General features: G+C 54.0%; 1 protein-coding gene across 2 annotated transcripts in view; it reads right to left on the reverse strand.

The window, feature by feature from the left end:
• Positions 1-1,590: 1,590 nt before the first annotated feature.
• The window catches only part of PAX5 (paired box 5), a 191,293-nt gene continuing 174,554 nt past the window's right edge, over positions 1,591-18,329 (reverse strand). For both annotated transcript variants that reach the window (XM_033858284.2, XM_033858285.2), the window contains exons 9-10: positions 15,562-15,648; positions 1,591-8,754 (exon numbers count right to left, since the gene is read on the reverse strand). In XM_033858284.2, the coding sequence (XP_033714175.1) occupies positions 8,678-8,754; positions 15,562-15,648 (164 nt within the window). In that variant the 3' untranslated portion in view covers positions 1,591-8,677. The remainder of the gene's footprint in view (positions 8,755-15,561; positions 15,649-18,329) is intronic.

Genomic DNA, 18,329 nt, shown 5'->3' on the forward strand with positions numbered 1-18,329 from the left:
AAAAAAAAAAAAAGAACTGGAGCTGAGACTCCCAGCTCCGGCTCTTAGGAGCCTTTATCCCTCCACCTTTTTCACGGCCCAGGTGCAATCTCATCCTCCCAATGGGTCACCTCTGTCCCGAGCACCCAGCATGGGGCCTGGCTGCAGTGAAAGTTTCAGGAACAAATGGGCCTGAGGCTTAAGCCTCACATGGCAGGCCTCAGGCATCTGCTCTGCCTCTCTTGGTGATGGTCGCTGAAGGCAGAGGTGTTGCTGGAGACAGAACATGCCTGAGCATGTTCAGGGTGGCATTTCCACCCTCCCTACCGGAGGCCTGGCCCAAGACCTCCATCCTGCGTCGTGAGGGGGTGGCACATGCCCTGGTTACTGCAGATACTGGTGCCCCATATGGAGGGCAGAGGTGTCTCCTCTGTTCCAGGAGAGCCAGGGACAAGGTTCTGCAGCCTCAGGGACGAAAGCACAGCTCTGCCTCACCGGTTCTCCTAGGTTTGGAGCCCAACTTTCAGTTCCCAAATGCTGCTGCTTCGCTTTGAAGTTTGTGCCTCTCAGTCCTGAGCATGGAGAGGAGAGGATGCTGGACCAGTTCTCCGCGCAGCCTCTCTCTCTCTCTCTCCCTCAGGAATCACCTCCGTCACCATCCATTGCCAAAATGAATGGAGGCCGCTCAGCCGGCTTTATTAAATATGAATGAGTCGCAGCCCGTGGCCCCACGCAGTCACTCGCCCACTCCATCTCTGGCAATTACTGCGTCGCACACACTGTGCCAACGGGCGCAGCGGTCCCTGCCTGCCCTTGCAGACTGACACCGCCCAGCAGGGGCAGGGCTCGGGCTGCAGCTGCCCTGCCCCCTGATGGAAAGCCACCCCAGGCTCCCATGCAGCCAAAGCGCTCAGCTCTGAAGGCGTAGGGACAGGGCACCTCCCACAGAAGGATCGTGGATTCTTGGGCTCTGGTCTCCTGGCACAAGTGGCTTCCGAGCGCTGCTGCACGTTAGAGGTGTGGGAAGCGCCCAGACTGCTTAGGTTCCAGGCAACTTAAAGATTCACCCTAGATCAAGGTTAAGAGCATGTTTGCATGCACGCACCATTACTGAGCATATACTCGTGTGTGTTAACCTTCACGAGAACCCCCTAGAAAATAAGCTTCATGTTAGCAGGGTCCTTGTTTGCCAAGTTCTCTACTGTGTCCCTAGTGCTGGGGACAGAATAGATGCTCAGCCACTCTTTGTTGAATGAATGAATGAGGTGGGTGTTACTGACGATTCTGGAGCTAATGAAATTGAGGTTACAGAACTTAGCCAAGGATCCCCAGCCAGTGAATCAGAGCCAGAAGTCAAATCCGGCGGGGGGCTTAACCATCACTCCCCACGGCTGCTGGCAACTTGCCTGGAACCTCTCGAGGGTGGGGAATCTGCCTCTCCTGCCCCTGCCCGGGCCACAGTCCAAAGCCACAGCACACCGTTCTAGCTGCACGGATTTGTTCTGACCCTGATTTTATCAGGAGAGCCAATAAAACTCCCCACAAGCCCAATGGGCTTTGTCAGAGTTGTCAAAGACCATCTCTGAAGTTGTAAAAACAAATGAGACCAAATTCTTTTTCTGAACTTAAAAAATTACTTTTATTTTAGGAACCAATAAAATTATGGCAAATATTTACAAATAATTATCTCACATAAAGGTTACATAAAATCAATTCTTCACAAGTAACAGTCACTCATGAAAAGTCACACAGATATTGAAACTACGCCAATCTTATTGCAGGTTTCTCCAACTAACCTAAAATAAATGTGTTGCAGTCAACCATTTAACTTAGAATAAAACCACAAATTCCAGGTTTGACAAGAAAAAAAGTTAAAAATGAAACCAAAATCCCACCCCTCTTTTCTCCCAAGTCCCACCCCCAGCCCCTGCCCTCCTCCCAAAAAAGAAAAATATGTCCAACATCTTTGGCAAATTGGCACTGCTGTAATTACATTCAAATATTATTACACACAAAAGCAACACACATCACTAAGAAAAAAAAACCACCAATATTTCAAGTCAATTATTTTCTACTAGAAAAAAAGAATACAAAACATACACATTTTTTAAGAAGCATTTTTTTGTCAATCTGTTGGAGACAGATCATCTCCTACTTTGAAAGGCAATTCAATTGTGGGGGGTTTTTTTTTGTACTTTTGTTTTTTTTTTTTTTTTTTTTTTAAAATTAAGCGTCTATGCAGGCATCACAAACTTTGGCGGTAACAGTAGATATGTATTTCTTTGATGCTGGAAGATCAGTCCCTAAGACAAAGTCAACTGTTGCAAAGAATGAAAAGCAAAATCCACGTGTCTTCCTGGCAAAGAGTTCCATTTGCAATGTAATCAGCATTTCTACAAATACTCCATGTCCAAGGCCACTAGAGACTGAAAAACCAGGGCAGCATCTTCCAGCAAGAGTCAGGGCAAAAACCGAGTCAGATTTCCACTCTTGGCCCAAACTTGGAGGCCCGGAAGCTGGGGCCAAGAAGTGTGGCCTCACTGCCCGCTACCCCACACTGTGCTGGCGGCTTGGGACCAGGGCATGGGCCTGCCTCTTCCTGAGCCCCGGGATAGGCTACTGCCAGGTCTGCTCATCTCCTCTGACCAAAGGTGAGAAGAGCAGGCAAGAATTGGCATGAGGAGACTCAGTGCTTTCTCTGAGTTTCAAGTACGTCTGAGGTGTTGGGGTGCGCATGCCTGTGCGTGCGTGTGTACACTCACCTGGGCACGTGTGGAAGGGGAGGCCAGATTCGGAGGCTCTGAGCTTTGCAGGGTGTTTAAAATAGACTCAGGACTTATTTATTTTCTTTTTAGCTTTATAGCAATTAATTGGCTATTGATTGGTTGGAATGTTCAACTCTCCATTTCCTCAAATACAATAAAATAGTTTCATTAAAATGTATTCATGCTTGAAAATAAGGGAGCCATTAAATGGTTTCCTTTCTGTTCCACTCCAAGGGAAATGCACCGTTTGTAAATCAAAAATCCATCATCCAAAATCACTTGTTCTTAATGGTGCTTTTGGAGATGAGGGATGTTGTCACGAGAGTGGCAATTGTGGGGATGAGGGGCCCCTCTGGCTGCAGGAGTGGGTGGGTCCAGGTTGGGATGGGTGAGGCTGCAGCTGGGCCTCCTCCAGCCAGGCCGCAGAGTCAGGGAGGGAGGCACATAACTCCCAAGGGGTCCCTCCGCCTGCTGTTCCACACACTTCTCTCTCCCTGCCAGGCTCAGAGCTGTCCGAAGCTGAAGGGCAGGATTCCTGCCCTCTCCCTCCTGCCCAGAGGCCAAATATACCACCTGAGACTGACGCCCTTTTACAATTCATCAAGATTCCCTCAATAAATAGATAAACTGCTGCATTTTCTCCTCATGTGGCTCAGGGGTCTAAGATGTGGGAAGAAGAATAGACTTACTGACTGGTAGTTATATGTACCCTTAACTTGGAGATGAGCTAAACAGGACCCCTGGGAACACGTGGATTGAAACTCTAGAATGGCAGGGACGTGACCCTGAGGTCCCCTTTGATCCGCGGGGTCCAGGAACGGGACCCCAGTGTTGAGAAATTACAGTGAATGAAAGATAGGCTGGTGCCTGCCTGCTGTCAGCAAGCAGCCCGTGTCAGAGAAGCTGCAGGTCCCTGGTCAGGAGAGCGGGCAGGCAAGGGGCTCGCTCCCAGTCGGCCCCCTGGGACCTGGCCGCCACTCTGGAGGCACAGCCGCGCTGACAGTGGGGAAGGTGGATGGACACCTCGGCTCTGCCATGAATATGCAAGAGGAAATCCTGAGGTATGGGGACAAGGGGCCAAAGGGGCTGCCAGCAGGTGGGGCAGAATGCAGGCTAGGAGTCATGGCCTGACTGTCCAACTTTCCAGTAATGTATTTTGTTACCTTTTAAGAAATGCACTTGCCTTGGACCTCTCCGAGGCCAAAAGAACTAAAGGAATGTATTCTCCAGGAGCACTGGTGTGCGTGCCTGGAAACCGTCAGAGGCGGCTCCTGGATGGGTGAGAGGCCAAGGCCGCAGAGCCGCCTCCTAGCGGGGCCGCTGGGGAGCTGGTCTAGCCCCCGGTGCTGTGGATCCACCAACTCTGGCCTGGGCCTGGCCTATCCAGGGGCCTGGATTTTTTCTCTACCCTTGTGGCAGTTGTGTCTCAGACACATCTTGTTTCCAGGTATTTGTCAGGAGTGCTTGGCTTGTTTTTAAGATTGCCTCTCCGTGGCTTGGAGCTAAATTCTAACTGAAATGTCATCCAGAAAGGGGTAGCTGGAGTCAGAGGCTGCCAAGGCAGGGCAGATGCTCTGGATGTGACTTCTCATAAAGGGATTTCATCCCTCAGTGCCCTGTGGCCACATCTGGGGCTCTTCCCTGGGCATGTGAAAGACACCGGCAGCACTGACCTCCCCTCGAAGCCAACAGTCCCCTATCCCTACCCACTCCGACGGTCTACCCATCCCGCCTGCAAAGCCCAAACAGCCTGCAAGAGCCCAGAGTGTGGGAGGGAGAGAGTTAGGTACTGGGGGTGCCTGTTCCTGACACTGACCTGCTGGACAACTTGAACCTCATCTCTTACCTCTCTGTGCTCCCATCTCCCCCGATGTCCTTCATCTGCAATGAAGGACAAGGTGGTGAAGAAGAAAGGAGGCACTGGACAAAGAATGGGGGTCACAAGCTGGTGACCCGTGGGTCAGATTTTACCCACAGACTTTTTTTTTTTTTTGGCTGACAGAGCATTTAAAAAGTTTTCACACTTGAATGCCACTGGGTAGGGCAAGCCCCCACTGCCCAGGCTGCCCGTGCCCTGCAGAAGCAGCAAGGTCACCCCACCTGCATGGCCTGGGAAGCAGCAGGTCCAGGGCCCTTGAGATAGTGATCTGTGCTTCCCAGGGCTCTGGGCACCCCGATGGCCCGAATCTGGGGACTGCTGCATATTGTCACAGCCAGATTTGAAGTCTGTTCCACAGCAAGAAGGACAAAGACAAGAGGAGTGTGGGGACAGCTCATGAGGCTGGAGCCCTGGACCCTGGGAGTCAGAGCTGGGCCCACGTCCAGGCCCTGTCAGGGCTTGTGCTGTGGCCTTGGATAAGCTCCAACTCCCTCTGAGTCTCAGGCACAGCAGGGAATGAGTCGGGATGAAACCTCAGAAGAGTTGGTGTGAATGTGGCAAAGACTCTGCAGTTTTCAGTGTTAATGGGAATCAAGTTGGACCAGCAAAGCTACCAACCCCCTGGCCCCTACGTCAGGCCAGCCTCTGAGTCTCTGTTTTTTCTTTCCTCATTGCAGGTCTGGGGGTTTCTAGGGGACTGAAGGGTGTTTCTAAGCCACACATGCCCATGACAGGAGCATGAATCTGGAAAGAATGAGTCCTGGAAATCTGAGAATTCTCTTTACCTCTATCTTGCCATGTGAGCCTTAAATCTCAGTTTTTCCATCTATAAAATGGGCATTGTGATCTTTGCCCCATGGGATGGTCAAGGATTGCAAAGCACCATACAAACATCAGTTATGAAAGGGCTAACCCTAACTAAGGCGCCTTGGGAAAGGGATGTTGGGTTTGATATGTCATCATATTTTTCTTGGTTTCAGATAGACTAATGGTATGAAAAATCGTCGTAAAATCTACAATGTCCTTTTCAAAAAGAGCTGGAACACAGGGCTGAAGGCCCATGGAGGAATGCCCCAGACCTCCTGCCACAATGCTGGTGAAAGCCCTGGCCTTGTGTTTTCCTTCAGAATTCTCTGGCATCTACTCAACGGCTTGTGTCCTTTGGAACCTTCCTCTCCAAGCTCCCAGGAAGCTCCTTGGGCAGCGTGGGGAACTCAGCTGGTGAGAGCAGGTACGTGTGTGGCAACATGCACGTGCGTCCGTGTGCGCTTGTGCTTCTGCCTGGAAGCCCAGGAATCAAGTGGTAGTAATCAATATAAATGCAATCTGAGGACCTGCAGAGCCTCAGGGGAGAGAGAAAAAGCATGGAGGGAGCTCATCACAGGTCAGGAGGAGGAACAGGATGGGCAGAGTGGTGCACTTGGGGCCAGGTGGGCTTTGCCGAGGAAGGACGGCGTGCGCCTTAGGTAGCCGGTTCAGGGAAGGCTGACCTCCTCCCAACAGCCTGAGACCATAGGAGCATCAGGATCCAAGGATCTGGGTGCCAGAGGCCAAGAGGCCGATGCTGCAGACCCCAGACTCCACCACTTTCTCTGGAAGGGAGGGAAGGTGGGAGGGTCCAGGTAACATATCTGCTCCTACCTTGCCCGGCAGGTGGAGGCTGGAGCTGGTTCATCTGGGCTCCTGGAGGCGAGCTCTGGCCCCAGCTGCCTCCTTTCTTGGCACAGCAGGTTCCAGGGCGGTGGGTGTGCCTGCGGTGAGCTCACTGGCTCCACTGCTGCCCTGAGTGACTGGGCTTCCTCGGCAGTTCTAGCAGCTCCAGGACACCTCATCTGAAGTGGTGGCCCAGAACCATCTCCTGCTGCCCTCACTGTTGACTTCCTGCCCCAGGGATGAGAGCATCGCTACATGCCAGGGGTCAGGGGGCCGAGTCCCAGCCTCACCTCCACCAGTCACTGCCTGGGGACTCCACCTTGCTAAGCCTCGGTTTCTTCTTCTGTCCCACCACCTTGTAAGGGCATTGTGGGGCCGGGGGATACTTGGTGGTGGCCAGAGGAGGTCCGCTCTGTCTCCCTGCACGGTCCTGGGCTTCCCCAAGCTGGGCCTCAGTTTCCCCTAAGGGGAGCTGACTTAGGTCTTCCTCAAAGCTGAGTTTCACCCCCGCTAGGTGCTCTTTGTTTTTCACTTGGCCCAAACATTAGCAGGACTCCAGTGCCCCACGATGCCTGCTCGGACGTGGAGGGCTTGCCCAGAGGCCCATGTCACAGCCTCAGCGCCCCGGGAGAAGGGAAGGGAAGGAGAGAGCTGTCGGGTAGTTCTGCAGGGGACCCTGCTCTACCAAGGCAGCTGAGGCTCAGAGAGGTGAACGGTCTTGCCTGAGGACACACAGCAAGGCAGGCAGAGGTGCGGCCAGGACAAGACCTCTTAGACCTGATAACCTCAAGTGCGGGCTCCCTCTGCCCCAGCTCTCTGCCAGCTTAGTGACATGCAGACATCAGGCACACTGTCACAGGAGAGGGCAAAGTCCACTGTCATTGTGGTAATTCAGTCCATGTTTGGATGGGGCCTCTACCTGTCTCTTCTGAGTTGGCAAGAGATACTGTGCAAGGAGTTGAGGCCCCAGGCAAAGAGATGGTGGCCCTGGTACCTCCATTTCAAAACCATTCCCAGTTCACACACCAATTCCTCACTGCCTGTCCTGTTCCTCTCATCTGTCCCCCAGATCCTCCCAGGTGGCTTTTTCTGACCACTCCAGCCGACAGTGAATTATCCCAGCTCCCACTCCAGGCTCCCAAGGCCCTTGGCCATGGCCCTGAGCATCACAGCCCCTTGCATCAACAGGTAGGTACCCACTATGCAAGTCATGCAGCCGCCCCCACAGAGCACCTCTGTTCCTAGACGCACACTAGGTGCCATGAGGCCGGGGAGGGGCTGGTCGGGAAGTTGTGGCTGACTGCTGTAGGTGTTTGTGGTCCTTGGTCCAGGCAAAGTCTTTTTTGTTAATCATTGTCTATGTGGCAGGGACAGGCTTGCCCAGAATCCACTCACTGGCATCCTGGAGGGTGGGAGAAGTGTCCGTGGTAGGTGTCCAGTGTGATTTGAGCCTGGGCACACCTCAGGAAACACATCCCAGTTCAGTTCAGTGGTTCCAGGGGCTGGGGGTCTGGAGAGCCTCAGGCCTGCCTTGGACCATCATCTCCTGGGTCCCGTCCAGCCCTAACATTCCAAGTCCACAATGCAATCAGCACCTTGGACGACATCTTACTTTAAAACAGTAGCTGAGGAATCTCCTAGACAGTTCTTTTTGAGTCCTTTGATACGGAAAAGAGCTGCTCGCACTGCACTGGGCCCAGGGAAATGGGGGCAGGAAGCCAGGGAGGGGTCTTGGGGGGGGGTTGCTTAGAGCAAAGCCAACCCAATGAGACTCTTAGTCCAGATATTAAAGAAGTAGCAATGAGCAGGGAGCTGGGGCCTGGGGGTGGGCATCCTTAGTCTCAAGGGCATCTCCAAACACACCTTCAGGGGGCACCCAGAGCAGAGGGGATGCTCTGTGCACAGGTCTAAGTCATCCTGTGACACGGTGGGAGTGCTGGATGCATAATGGCTGGGCAGTCTGCTCAGTTGGACCCTCGGGCCCACAAAAAAGCAGTAAGGTATTTACACGGGTGCTGTTGAAGCAACAAAAGCAAAAACTCTCCTTCCCAGGCCTGGGGCAGGAAGACGGGCAGGTGGTCAGACAGCTAGGGGGCTGGCAGGCTGGGCTGGGGCTGCAGTTGTCTGCAGATCAGTCTGTTGGTTTGTGGAGACCCAGTCACATCGGGAGAAGCTCATCAACTGACTCTTAGAAATGGACGGGTGTCTAGAAGTCCAACAGCGCTACCATAGAAGCCCAGAGTCCCTGGCAGGAAAAGGGGAAGGGAGTTTCAGGCGAGTGGGGGGTTGCTGGGGGTTCGGTCTCATTGGGCCCCTCTGGCTGTGTTCGGAGGGGGCTGGGAGGCTATGGCCTTCAGTGATATGGTGTCATAAGTGCTTGGCGCCTGCCTGGCTCCTGGGGTCAGTGACGGTCGTAGGCCGTGGCAGCTGCGGGCGGGGCAGCTCCTCGGGCAGCGGCGCTGTAATAGTACGGGGAGCCTGGAAGAGACAGAAGAGGCCACGGAGGTTGGAGGGAGACCTTGTGCCCCCAGCTCCGTACCAGGGGTCCCCTTTCCACCAGTGTCCCCTGCCTCTGTCTCTTCCTCCCCCTCCCCCAGTCCAGGCCACTGTCCTCTCTCACTAAGATCTCAGTCCCTGATGAGGGCCGCTGCCTGGTCATAGGTTTCAGGCCCTCCTCACCAGCTACAGCTGGGGTGGGCAGACCGAGGCCAAATCCACCCGCCCCCTGCCCCCCCTCCTGCCCCCACGCTGCTGCCTGTTTCAGTAATTAACGCTTGACTGGGACCGAACCTTGCCCGTTCGTTTCTGTATGGTCTGCGACTGCTTTCATGCTGCTACTGCAGAGCTGAGTACTACAATAGCGACCACATGGCCTGCAAAGCCTAAAATATGTACTATCAGACGCTTTACAGAAAAAGTTTGCCAGTTTCTGAGCAAGATGATGAAAAGTCATCACTTCATAGTCTGGCCTGTGGAAGCTTTGTGACCTAGCCCTGCCGACCTCTGGACTTCCCTCTAGGACCACCACCCCTCCGGCTCACTCCCAGGCACCCCGCTCCTGCAAAATCACACTCTGCAGCCATCTCAAGTATACCAGAGGCCTAATGGCAGCTACCACAGGCTGAGCACCTCCTGCCCCTTTACACACGTTGTCTGATTGAATCCTACGGGGCAGGTAGAGCTAGCCCATTATATCCAACTCGCACGCCTCCGCGCCTTTTCCACGCTCTGCCTCCTGCCTGGAGCACGTTGGCTGCACCTTCACCCCCTTTCCTGTCTGCTGAATAGTGCCGCCTCCTTCAAGTCCGAGAGCCCCTGTCTCCTCCTCTGGGGTGCCCCCTGTCCTGAGCCCACACCGTGCTGCAGGCTGGACCACGCGCTCTGATCATCTCTTTCTGTGCTTCTTCCCCCTCGCCTGCACGGAGAGCCCCACACAGGCAGGGGCTGGGTTCTGCTCTGCTCGGTGTCTATCGCCAGCCCCCAGCCTGGAGCCTGGCACATGGCACGTGCCCGGCTAGGTTTGCTGAGAAAATGAGCAACAGCACTGAGTGAACCAACAATAGTAAAGACCCTGCCCATTCATTCATTTATTTTCCAACCCTATTGGGTGCAGCGCTGGGCAGTAATGAACAAATGCAGGCCAGTGTTCAGAGTCAAGAAGGGGGTCAGAGCTCTGAGAAAAGAGCTCTGGGAATGCAAGATTATTCTGGCAGGGTCAGGCTTCCTGGAGGAAGCGGGTTGGGTTGAACTTGGAGGACATGAAGATTTGGATATGTGAGTACGTGGGCGAAGGGCAGGGGGCAGCCCTGCTTCCTGTGACCTCCAGACAAAGCCAGCGTGGGGCATTTTTTACTGATGCTGGGTTCTTCCCACTGTCTCGGGGCTGCTCTCTTTAACTGCCTGCTTTGGATGAGGCCTGCAGGAGCCCTGCTCTGTGTTCAAACTCCTCTCCAGGGACAAAAGGGTCTGGGGGGCTCAAGGGGACGAGCAGATTCTCAGAACCACAGAAGTTAGAGACACTAGGCTGTCTCTTCCTTTTACAGGTGGGGCTGAGGGTAGTAGAACTGAGGCTCAACCACTCATGTGCCCAAAGCCACAGAGCCTCTCAGGGCCAGAGCCTGGTGTGGAATTCTGGTTGTCGGCCCCTAGTTCAGGACTCTTTCTTCCATGACACAGTTCACAGCCTGTACAGCTATGTCGGAGGGCCGTGTTTATCCAAGTGGATAGCAGCTGGGGTCCTGTCAGCCACTGTAGACCACGTGTCTGCTGGGGCAGGAATAGTAAGCGTCTTAATTCCCCAGGGGAGGTGCCTCATACTTATTCTGAAATCTCGCCCAAATCCAAACCAATCCCGGCAGTTCTCCCAGATGCCGTAACTGGGCACCAAGGCCTGAAGATTGCCAGTCAGGCTCTGTCACTCCTGGCTGAGTGAACCTGGACAAGTGGCTTCACTCCCCTGAGCCTCAGTTTTCTCATCTCTAAAAGGGGGGTCACAGTGGGGCTATACGAGGGCACCACGAAGTAAGGATGTGAAGGTGCTCTGGAAATGGACACTTTTCTAAGCCCTTTATATGCTTTAACTCTTTTAATTTCCACAACAATTCTATCAGGTAGGCACTAGTATTGCCCCCATTTAGCAGATGAGGAAACTGATGCACAGAGAGAATAAGTAGCTTGCCCAGGGTCACGCTGCTAGGAGGTAATCAAGAGGGCAGGGTTAGCATGTGCCACCGCCCCTCCAATCCCAGCCCCATTTAGTGGGTAAAATTCTCCCTCCCCAGCCCCCAGGAAGGCAGCAATGGCTCAAGCAGCAGTGACGATGGGGGCGCAGGCAGTGCCTTGCTGTGCTGTTCCGGAAGGTATGGGCACCAGTGCCGTGCTGAAGTATTCCCAGAGATGGATTTTTCTGCTGCCTTCTGTCACCTCCCTGGTTGGAGCCCTGACTCAGACACCTGGCAGCCTCCTCTGCTCTCTCTCCTGAGGGAGGGGACCAGTCACCCACAGAGTATCTGCGGTGCCAACCCAGCATCCCAGGTGAGAGGGGTGTGTGTGTGTGTGTGTGTGTGTGTGTGATGTGAGGGCCAGCCCCATGGGCCCGAGCATGGCACAGGAGCAGGAAAACCACAGGGGCTGCCCCCGCAAATGAGGGACAGGAAATCCTGGCTCAGGCCTCAGAGTTTCCCAGGGGCCAGCTCTCACCCTGGGCTCTGACTCGCTTCCCTCTCAAAGCCTAATCTCATGGCCAGGCTGTCCAGTGACCCCAGTGCGAGGGCTCCATGGCAAAAATCAAAAACGCTTGCATTTACCGTGAGAGATGAAAACATCACCTCACAAAGCGCTCTGTCTTCCTGGTGCCCATTAGACCTCCAACTAGAATAAACTTGTCCTTTCTTCTGTCATTTTTCCTCTTTAATTCACATTATCATCAATTTACTTCTTGACACAGTCATTCCGGGCTCCTACTCGTTCTCTAATCCCTTTACAGTGGCCACAGGCGCTCCGGTTCTAATCCTAATTGACCGCAGCGGCCTTTCTTCCTGCCGCCAGCCTGCCGCCCCGCCTGCCCGGGGCCCCAGTGGGATGCTGGATCCCGGCCACCCTGGCTGGGCTGGGCGTGGGCAGACCGCAGGCAGCTCCTGGGGAGGAGGCTCGGCGGGAAGGGAGGCTCTCCTGCAGCTTCGTTAGGTGGCATTGCTCATCCAGGTGTGGGCAGGGTGTGTGAGGGTCCCACCTGTTTCCACAGCTCCCACTGATCTAGCAGAGCACAGAGGCACCTCAGAGCAGGTTTCCCCACTGGCACCCTCCCCAAGTAGCAGAAATACTCTGCTTCTCCAGCCCAGTGGGATTCTTTCACCTAAAGCCCTGAAGACACTGGGGAAAGGGCAGGCTGGTAGATGGGAGCGGGCCTGAAACTTATTTGCAAGACTGGCAGAGCAAGCCTGGCATCTCACTCATCTTCAGGAAAGTGGGATCACTGCATTCCGGGCCTCAAGAGAGCATCGTGTTCAGCTCCCGCTTGAATGAAGCTGCCAGTGGCCACTATCCTCATTTTACACCTGAGGCAACTGAGGCCCAGATTGGTTGATGACCTGACCGTGATTCCCCAGGTTACAGACTTGGGCAGAGCAGGGGCCATTGCTCATGTTTGTAACAGCCCAACATTGTTTAAACTTTTCTTGCGTTTGCAGAGTTTTCTGTGGTATGAGGCCTGCCTCTTTGAGTTAGAAGTCAGAACTCATTCTCCCAGTTGCCTTTGCTGCTAGAGCACAGGGGCGTCACCTGGGTCCTGCCAATTAGAATCTCTTGAGTTTGACCTCATTTGGGAGGGGAGCAGCTTGAGGAAGTGGGCTGACAGACTCTACCTGCTGGAGGTGGGTACAGAGACAGGGCAGAGCTCTCAAGCACCCCAGCTGAAGCAGTAGCACAGAGCGGGCTGCTTGCGGGTACCAACAGTGGAGGCGTATACGCTAGAGCAGCCCTGGAGTTGTTCCTGGCTGTGTGTCCCATGCCTGTCTCTTTGGTCCTCCTGGAGATTCTGGGAGCCCCCAATATTCCTTAATAAATTAACTTTCTGCTTAAACCAGCCAGAGTGGAATCTGTTGTTTGCAACTGAAAGCCTGACAGATAAATACAATAACCTGGCTTTCAAAAATAGATCAGCGCTGTTCTCATGGCATACAAGGTCTGAGTATTTGGGATTCCCAGGCTTGTTACTATGGAGAAATGAGCCTCTTTTCCTGGCTGTAGTACTGTTCAGACTGAATTGGTCAGGAAGAGTAAGAGTACCACATCACACACTGATTATGAATACAGGCTCTAGAGTCAGGGTGATGGGAGTTTGAGTTCTCATTCTGCTGCCTGCATGCTGTGTGACCTCAAGTATGTTAATTAACCTTTCTGAGCCTCACTCTTCATCTGTAAAGATAATATTGATACCTTGTGCCCCCTAGGACTGTTAAAAGGATAAAATGAGGTAACCCACATGAGGGGTTTTTCCCAGTGCCTGTATAATTAGCAAGTGCTCATTTAGATGAACAGAGTTTTGATTCTTTTTCCTCTTCTCCACACTGGTTCTGGACCCCCTCAAGTCACTGAGCACATCCCAGCACAGATACACTTGCCTGAGGCTCTCTCACCCCCCGCCTGTGAGCTCCCTGGGACATTGTCCACAACTTTTCCACACCAGACACATAGTCCATGCATATAATTGGGGATATGAACTGGATTTCACTCCAGCCTGAGCGGCAAAGGCCTCGGATGTGGTCTAGTCCCACCTTCCCCTTGACATCCCCTTGGGGTCCTAGCTGCCCACACAATCAGGTGTAGACTTCTTAGTGTGGCATTCAAGGTCCCCCACCTGTGGCCCTACCTCCTACTCCATCCCTTTGCTATGCTTGCCTGAGCAGCTCCCTCCTCACTTCTCTGATTCTTGAACTCCCAGGCAAATCAGCCTATCAGATACCTCATAAAAATTAGAAAAAGCAGCCATACTTCTGTGCCAGGGCTTGGGGCTTTGTGCCATGCATGGGCTCGATTTCAGCCCCCACTTGTCCCCTTGGGCAGTACACGACCATATGTGGAGGCCCTAGGTCAACATGGCTTCCTTGGGGTCATATCCCCATCACAAGGAACCCCTCCTGCAGCCTGGCCCAGGCTTCCTTTGTGCCACATCCCCTGTGGGTCTCACAGCAGCGCTGGGACCAGGGCTCTCTATGAGGCTGATTTGCAGGGAGTGGCTCCCAGGCTCAGGCCTCCTGACCCATCCCTCCACCCCAACCCCTGCTGAAAGACTCGGTTCAGGGTCAGCGTTTGCCTCCTGAAACTGACAACTGGGCCAACTCAGAACCCAGGGCCTCTCAGGGGGGTTGTTTAAGGAAAAGCATTAAGTAAGCGGAGACCTTACCTCATACTTAGAAGTAATTTTTACCAAAACCAAAAAAGAAGTCTGAGCAATCAGTCCCCAGATTCAGCCCCTCCAGGAGTCCACAGATGGCAAGAACCCAGTCTGCTATAAAATGAAATATTCAGGCACAGGGCCTGGAGTGCTAGTTGGCATTGTTCCTTATTTCACCTGAAGTTCTGCAAGCTACACCAAAATGCTTTGGGCGGCCCAAGGCTCAAACTCATGGGAGGATTGCAGCCAGGAAGGGATGGTGTCTACGTCATTGTCTGTCCTAATCACCAAAGCAGGTTGGGGAAGGGGCCAAGGCTGTGACTTCATGGCCTCCTTCACAGACCCATGCCTAGCAACTTGAGTTTGAAGACACCAGGTTCTTGCTTTTTTGATAAAGTCTATGTTTCTCAGTCCTGAAATAATTCAGGATCCAGGGAAGTAACAGGTTCTTAATTAAGCAGGCCTTATTAAGCTGTACAGATAAACCTGGATGGTCTCAGAGGCCCTTCCATGCCTGACCTTAGTGGAAATTCCTCAGCTGACTGCTGGGGAGAGATCGGTGTTGCTGCCTACAGGCTGATTCACTGGCTCTGCCCCCAGGGTGTGTGACATCTGTGAGCACTAAGCCCCTGCTTCATGCTCCAGAATCTTCAGCTCCAGCTGGCACTCACCAGCTGGTCTCATGTGAGTTCATTGCAACAAAACAAAGGGCTCTCCTTGGCCTTTTGAGGGCTGAGTTAGCCCTGCTTGGTCTTTGGGGTGGCCCAAATATCTTTGATGATGTACACAGATCAGGCTGGCCGCAGCCATGGACCATCTGCAGTCTGAGGCCTGGGCAGAGTCTGGGCACCAGCTGAGCTCGGAACGGCATGACTTGGCAGGCCTTCAGCCACAGGGCAACCCATTTCTAATGGAGCTGGCTCTAGTGGTGTCCATGGCAGACATCACTAATCAATATCCATGCCTCAGAGTCCTTACCAAGACAGATAGCCACTACCAATCAATCCAAGTTGGTCTCCTGGCTGCTCTTGTTTAGAGATTTCTCACCAAAATATTCAATGATTCTTAAGAAATATGTTACTCTTGGGCAGGCACTTTTCCTACCTTTCTCCTTCTCCCTCAATGGCCTTTTTAAATCTGTTCCCCCTCTGTGCCATTTTCCCTTATCCACTAAAACATCGGGGGGAGCACTGAGGGCATAAGCAGGGCTGGAGTGGTGTTTACTGTCCTGAAGCCCCATCACAACTCCCACGTTGCAAGCATCTGGGGAGAGCTACCCACCCCACCTCAGTGACCGGACCTGAGGATATTGAGGGACCCTCGCCCAATGAGGGAGCCCAATGGGGCAGTTGATGGCCCAGGGGCCCCGCAGGGCCTCCGCCAGTACTCACCGAGCAGGCCTGGGTTGGGGAACCTCCAGGAGTCGTTGTACGAGGGGTACTGAGGGTGGCTGTAGGGGCTCCCGGAAAACTCACTCCCTGCATGTGGTGGGTGGAGAGAGAAACAGGAACCAAATGTCAAGTCAGGTTCGGAAAATGCCAATGGTATTTGTCTCTTTCATAAACTGCGGGTACTTTGTGTAACCAAGAAAGGCAAGTCCGGTCCACCCCCTTATCAAGTGGACAGCTGTCATTGGCATGGTCTACATTTTCCCCTATAACCTTTTTCTTATTAGTGGGATTGAATACCAACCTCTCACATGTGTACCATTGGATTACCATGTGCCAGGTGTTCCCTGGGGTTATTGACCCATTTTACAGATGGGAAGACTGATGCCCAGGGTCTCTCACAAAACAGCCTGGATTCACCCAACCCAAGTCCAAAGGCCCAGACTGCTTGGTTCTCAGCAGTAGCCTAAAAAGCCACTCAACAGCCAGCTACCTATACAACTGCTGAGAACCAAGCAGTCTGGGGCTTGGGACTTGGTTCTCAGCGCTGACAGAGGCCACTCCAGGACCCCAGTGTGGGTGCAGTGCCACTTCCATGTGTTTCCTGAGTGGCTCTGGACTGGGAAGCCAAAGATGACCCCAACTCTAGTCTAGACCTCTGTGCCGTGAATCCAGAGAGGACTGCTCCCCAGGCCTCAGTCCAACGGGGAAGAGGAGACAAACTCAGGCCCCCGGCACTTTGCTGAGATGAAGGGACAAGCTGAAGGGCTGGGGGAGCACGGAAGAGCGACTGGGGGGGCCTCCTGGGCGTGGGGAAAGGACCGAGAGCTGCAAGCTGTGCCAGGTGGAGAGAGCAGTGGGTGTGGGCGGGCAGAGCCGTAACTGAGGATGGCTCACTCTTGCCCAGCTGTTCGTGGAGCCATGACGCTTGCGTCTGGCACTTCCTTGTGCCCTCACTTCCAGCCACAGGAGAGCCTCTTTACCACTAGCCAGTGTCAGGAGAGGAGCTCAAAATCCCTGCCCTCAAACCTTGCTGCCCTGGCTCTGTAGCAGGACAGGCCCCTCCTGTCTCCTCCCTGTGGCTGCAGCTCCTGGGGTGTGGCAGCCCCAGTGCCTGGCAGCAGTTGTATAGGTAGCTGGCTGTTGAGTGGCTTTTTAGGCTACTGGTTACAGAGCATGTGGGCCCCACCCTGGCAGTGGTGACAGGAGTCACACAGCCCCATGAGACCACCCTTGCACCATCCATGCTTCCATGGATTCTTGTTAGGGATGCCAAAGGGCCGAAGGGCAGGAGCCTCTAGAAGGACAGCCAGCCAGAAGTCAGGACCTGGAGCACTGCTTTCTCTCTGGGGGCCTCGGCCCAAGTGTAGGGGCCCCAGGGCTCCACCAGGTACAGCAAGAACAATAAAGCAGGCCCGAGGGCCCGCCGCTCCCACCCCCCGGGCCCAGCCAGCCTCCTCCCCACTTCCACAGGCAACTGCAGACAAGGCATGCGCGTGCACACGCGCGCGCGCGCACACACACACACATACACACGCACGCGCGCACACGCACACATGCATTCCTCCTCTGGCCTCTCTGGGGGCCACTCCCAGCCTGACAGGCTGAGCCTTCCAATTCTCTGTTTTTTATGCCTCAGTGGTCAGGGTGTCAGGTTCCAGCGTGCAAGGGAGAGCATGGTGACAGTGCTGGGCCACAGCAGCCCAGCCTCTGCATTTCCATCAGCGCCACGGCACCTCCTCCTCCTCCTGGGGGGTCGGGTGGGGGAGCAGAGCCACAAGCCGCCTGAAGAAGGGGGACAGCCACCCTCTCCCCAGGGTTCTGGACACCCACAGAGCTGCCCCATCAGAGGCGCTTCCTGACAGCACTGCGCCTGGCCCGGAGCATTGGACTACACCAGCAAAGGCCGTCTCTGCATCTCCATCTAGCAGCATCGCGCCTGTCTGCCAGGCCCAGCTCCAAGGCCACCTCTTTCAGGAAGCCTTGATCTCCAGCCCCCAAAAGTGCAAGTCTCGGGCCTGTTCAGCTGGAGTTAATTAATTAATTGTATCCTTGTTGTCCATCCCACACCCTCCCCTCAACTCTGTCCCCAAATTGGCAAAGGGCCATAAACAGCTCCAACTCCTCGAGAGGATGTACCTGTCAGTGTTGCCCACCATCCTCGACCCTGTCCCCACCTGCCTGACTTTCTAGAATCCCACTCAGATACCTCTTCCTCTGGGAAGCCCCTCTCCTGCCCCTCCTGGGGCACACCCTGTCTCCCGCTGTGCCCCACAGCGCCAGATTTGCCCTGACCTGCACGGGACTCTCCTGTGACATGGAAGCGTCTGTCTGCAGGTCAGTGTCTGATTCCTCTCAGCACCCACATGCCACCCACCCCCAGTGTAACACCCCGTCCACAGCAGACAGTCGGTGCTCCATGAACCGCCGGTAGCTCGCTGCCTCTACCTGTAACACGACGCTCTTGTCCACATGGCTCTCTCCCTCACCTCCTTCCAGGCTTTGCTCCAATGTCACCTCTGAACCATTGCATTTCCAATGGAAACTCCTTCCACTTTCCCTGCTTAACTTTTCTCCATTGAACTGATCACAATCTAACATATCTAACTTATTGTGCTTATCTTTCTTGTTAATTCTGCTTCCTCCACTAGGATGTAAGCTCCATGGGGGCAGGGAGTTCATGCCTCTATCTCAATGTCTAGCAGGCCCTGAAAACTATTTGTTAAATGAATGAAAGAATGGGAACTCCTCCCATTCGTTCACAGATGACG

This window comes from Tursiops truncatus, chromosome 6 (genome assembly GCF_011762595.2).
Source record: "Tursiops truncatus isolate mTurTru1 chromosome 6, mTurTru1.mat.Y, whole genome shotgun sequence".
Classification (NCBI taxonomy): Eukaryota; Metazoa; Chordata; class Mammalia; order Artiodactyla; family Delphinidae; genus Tursiops; species Tursiops truncatus.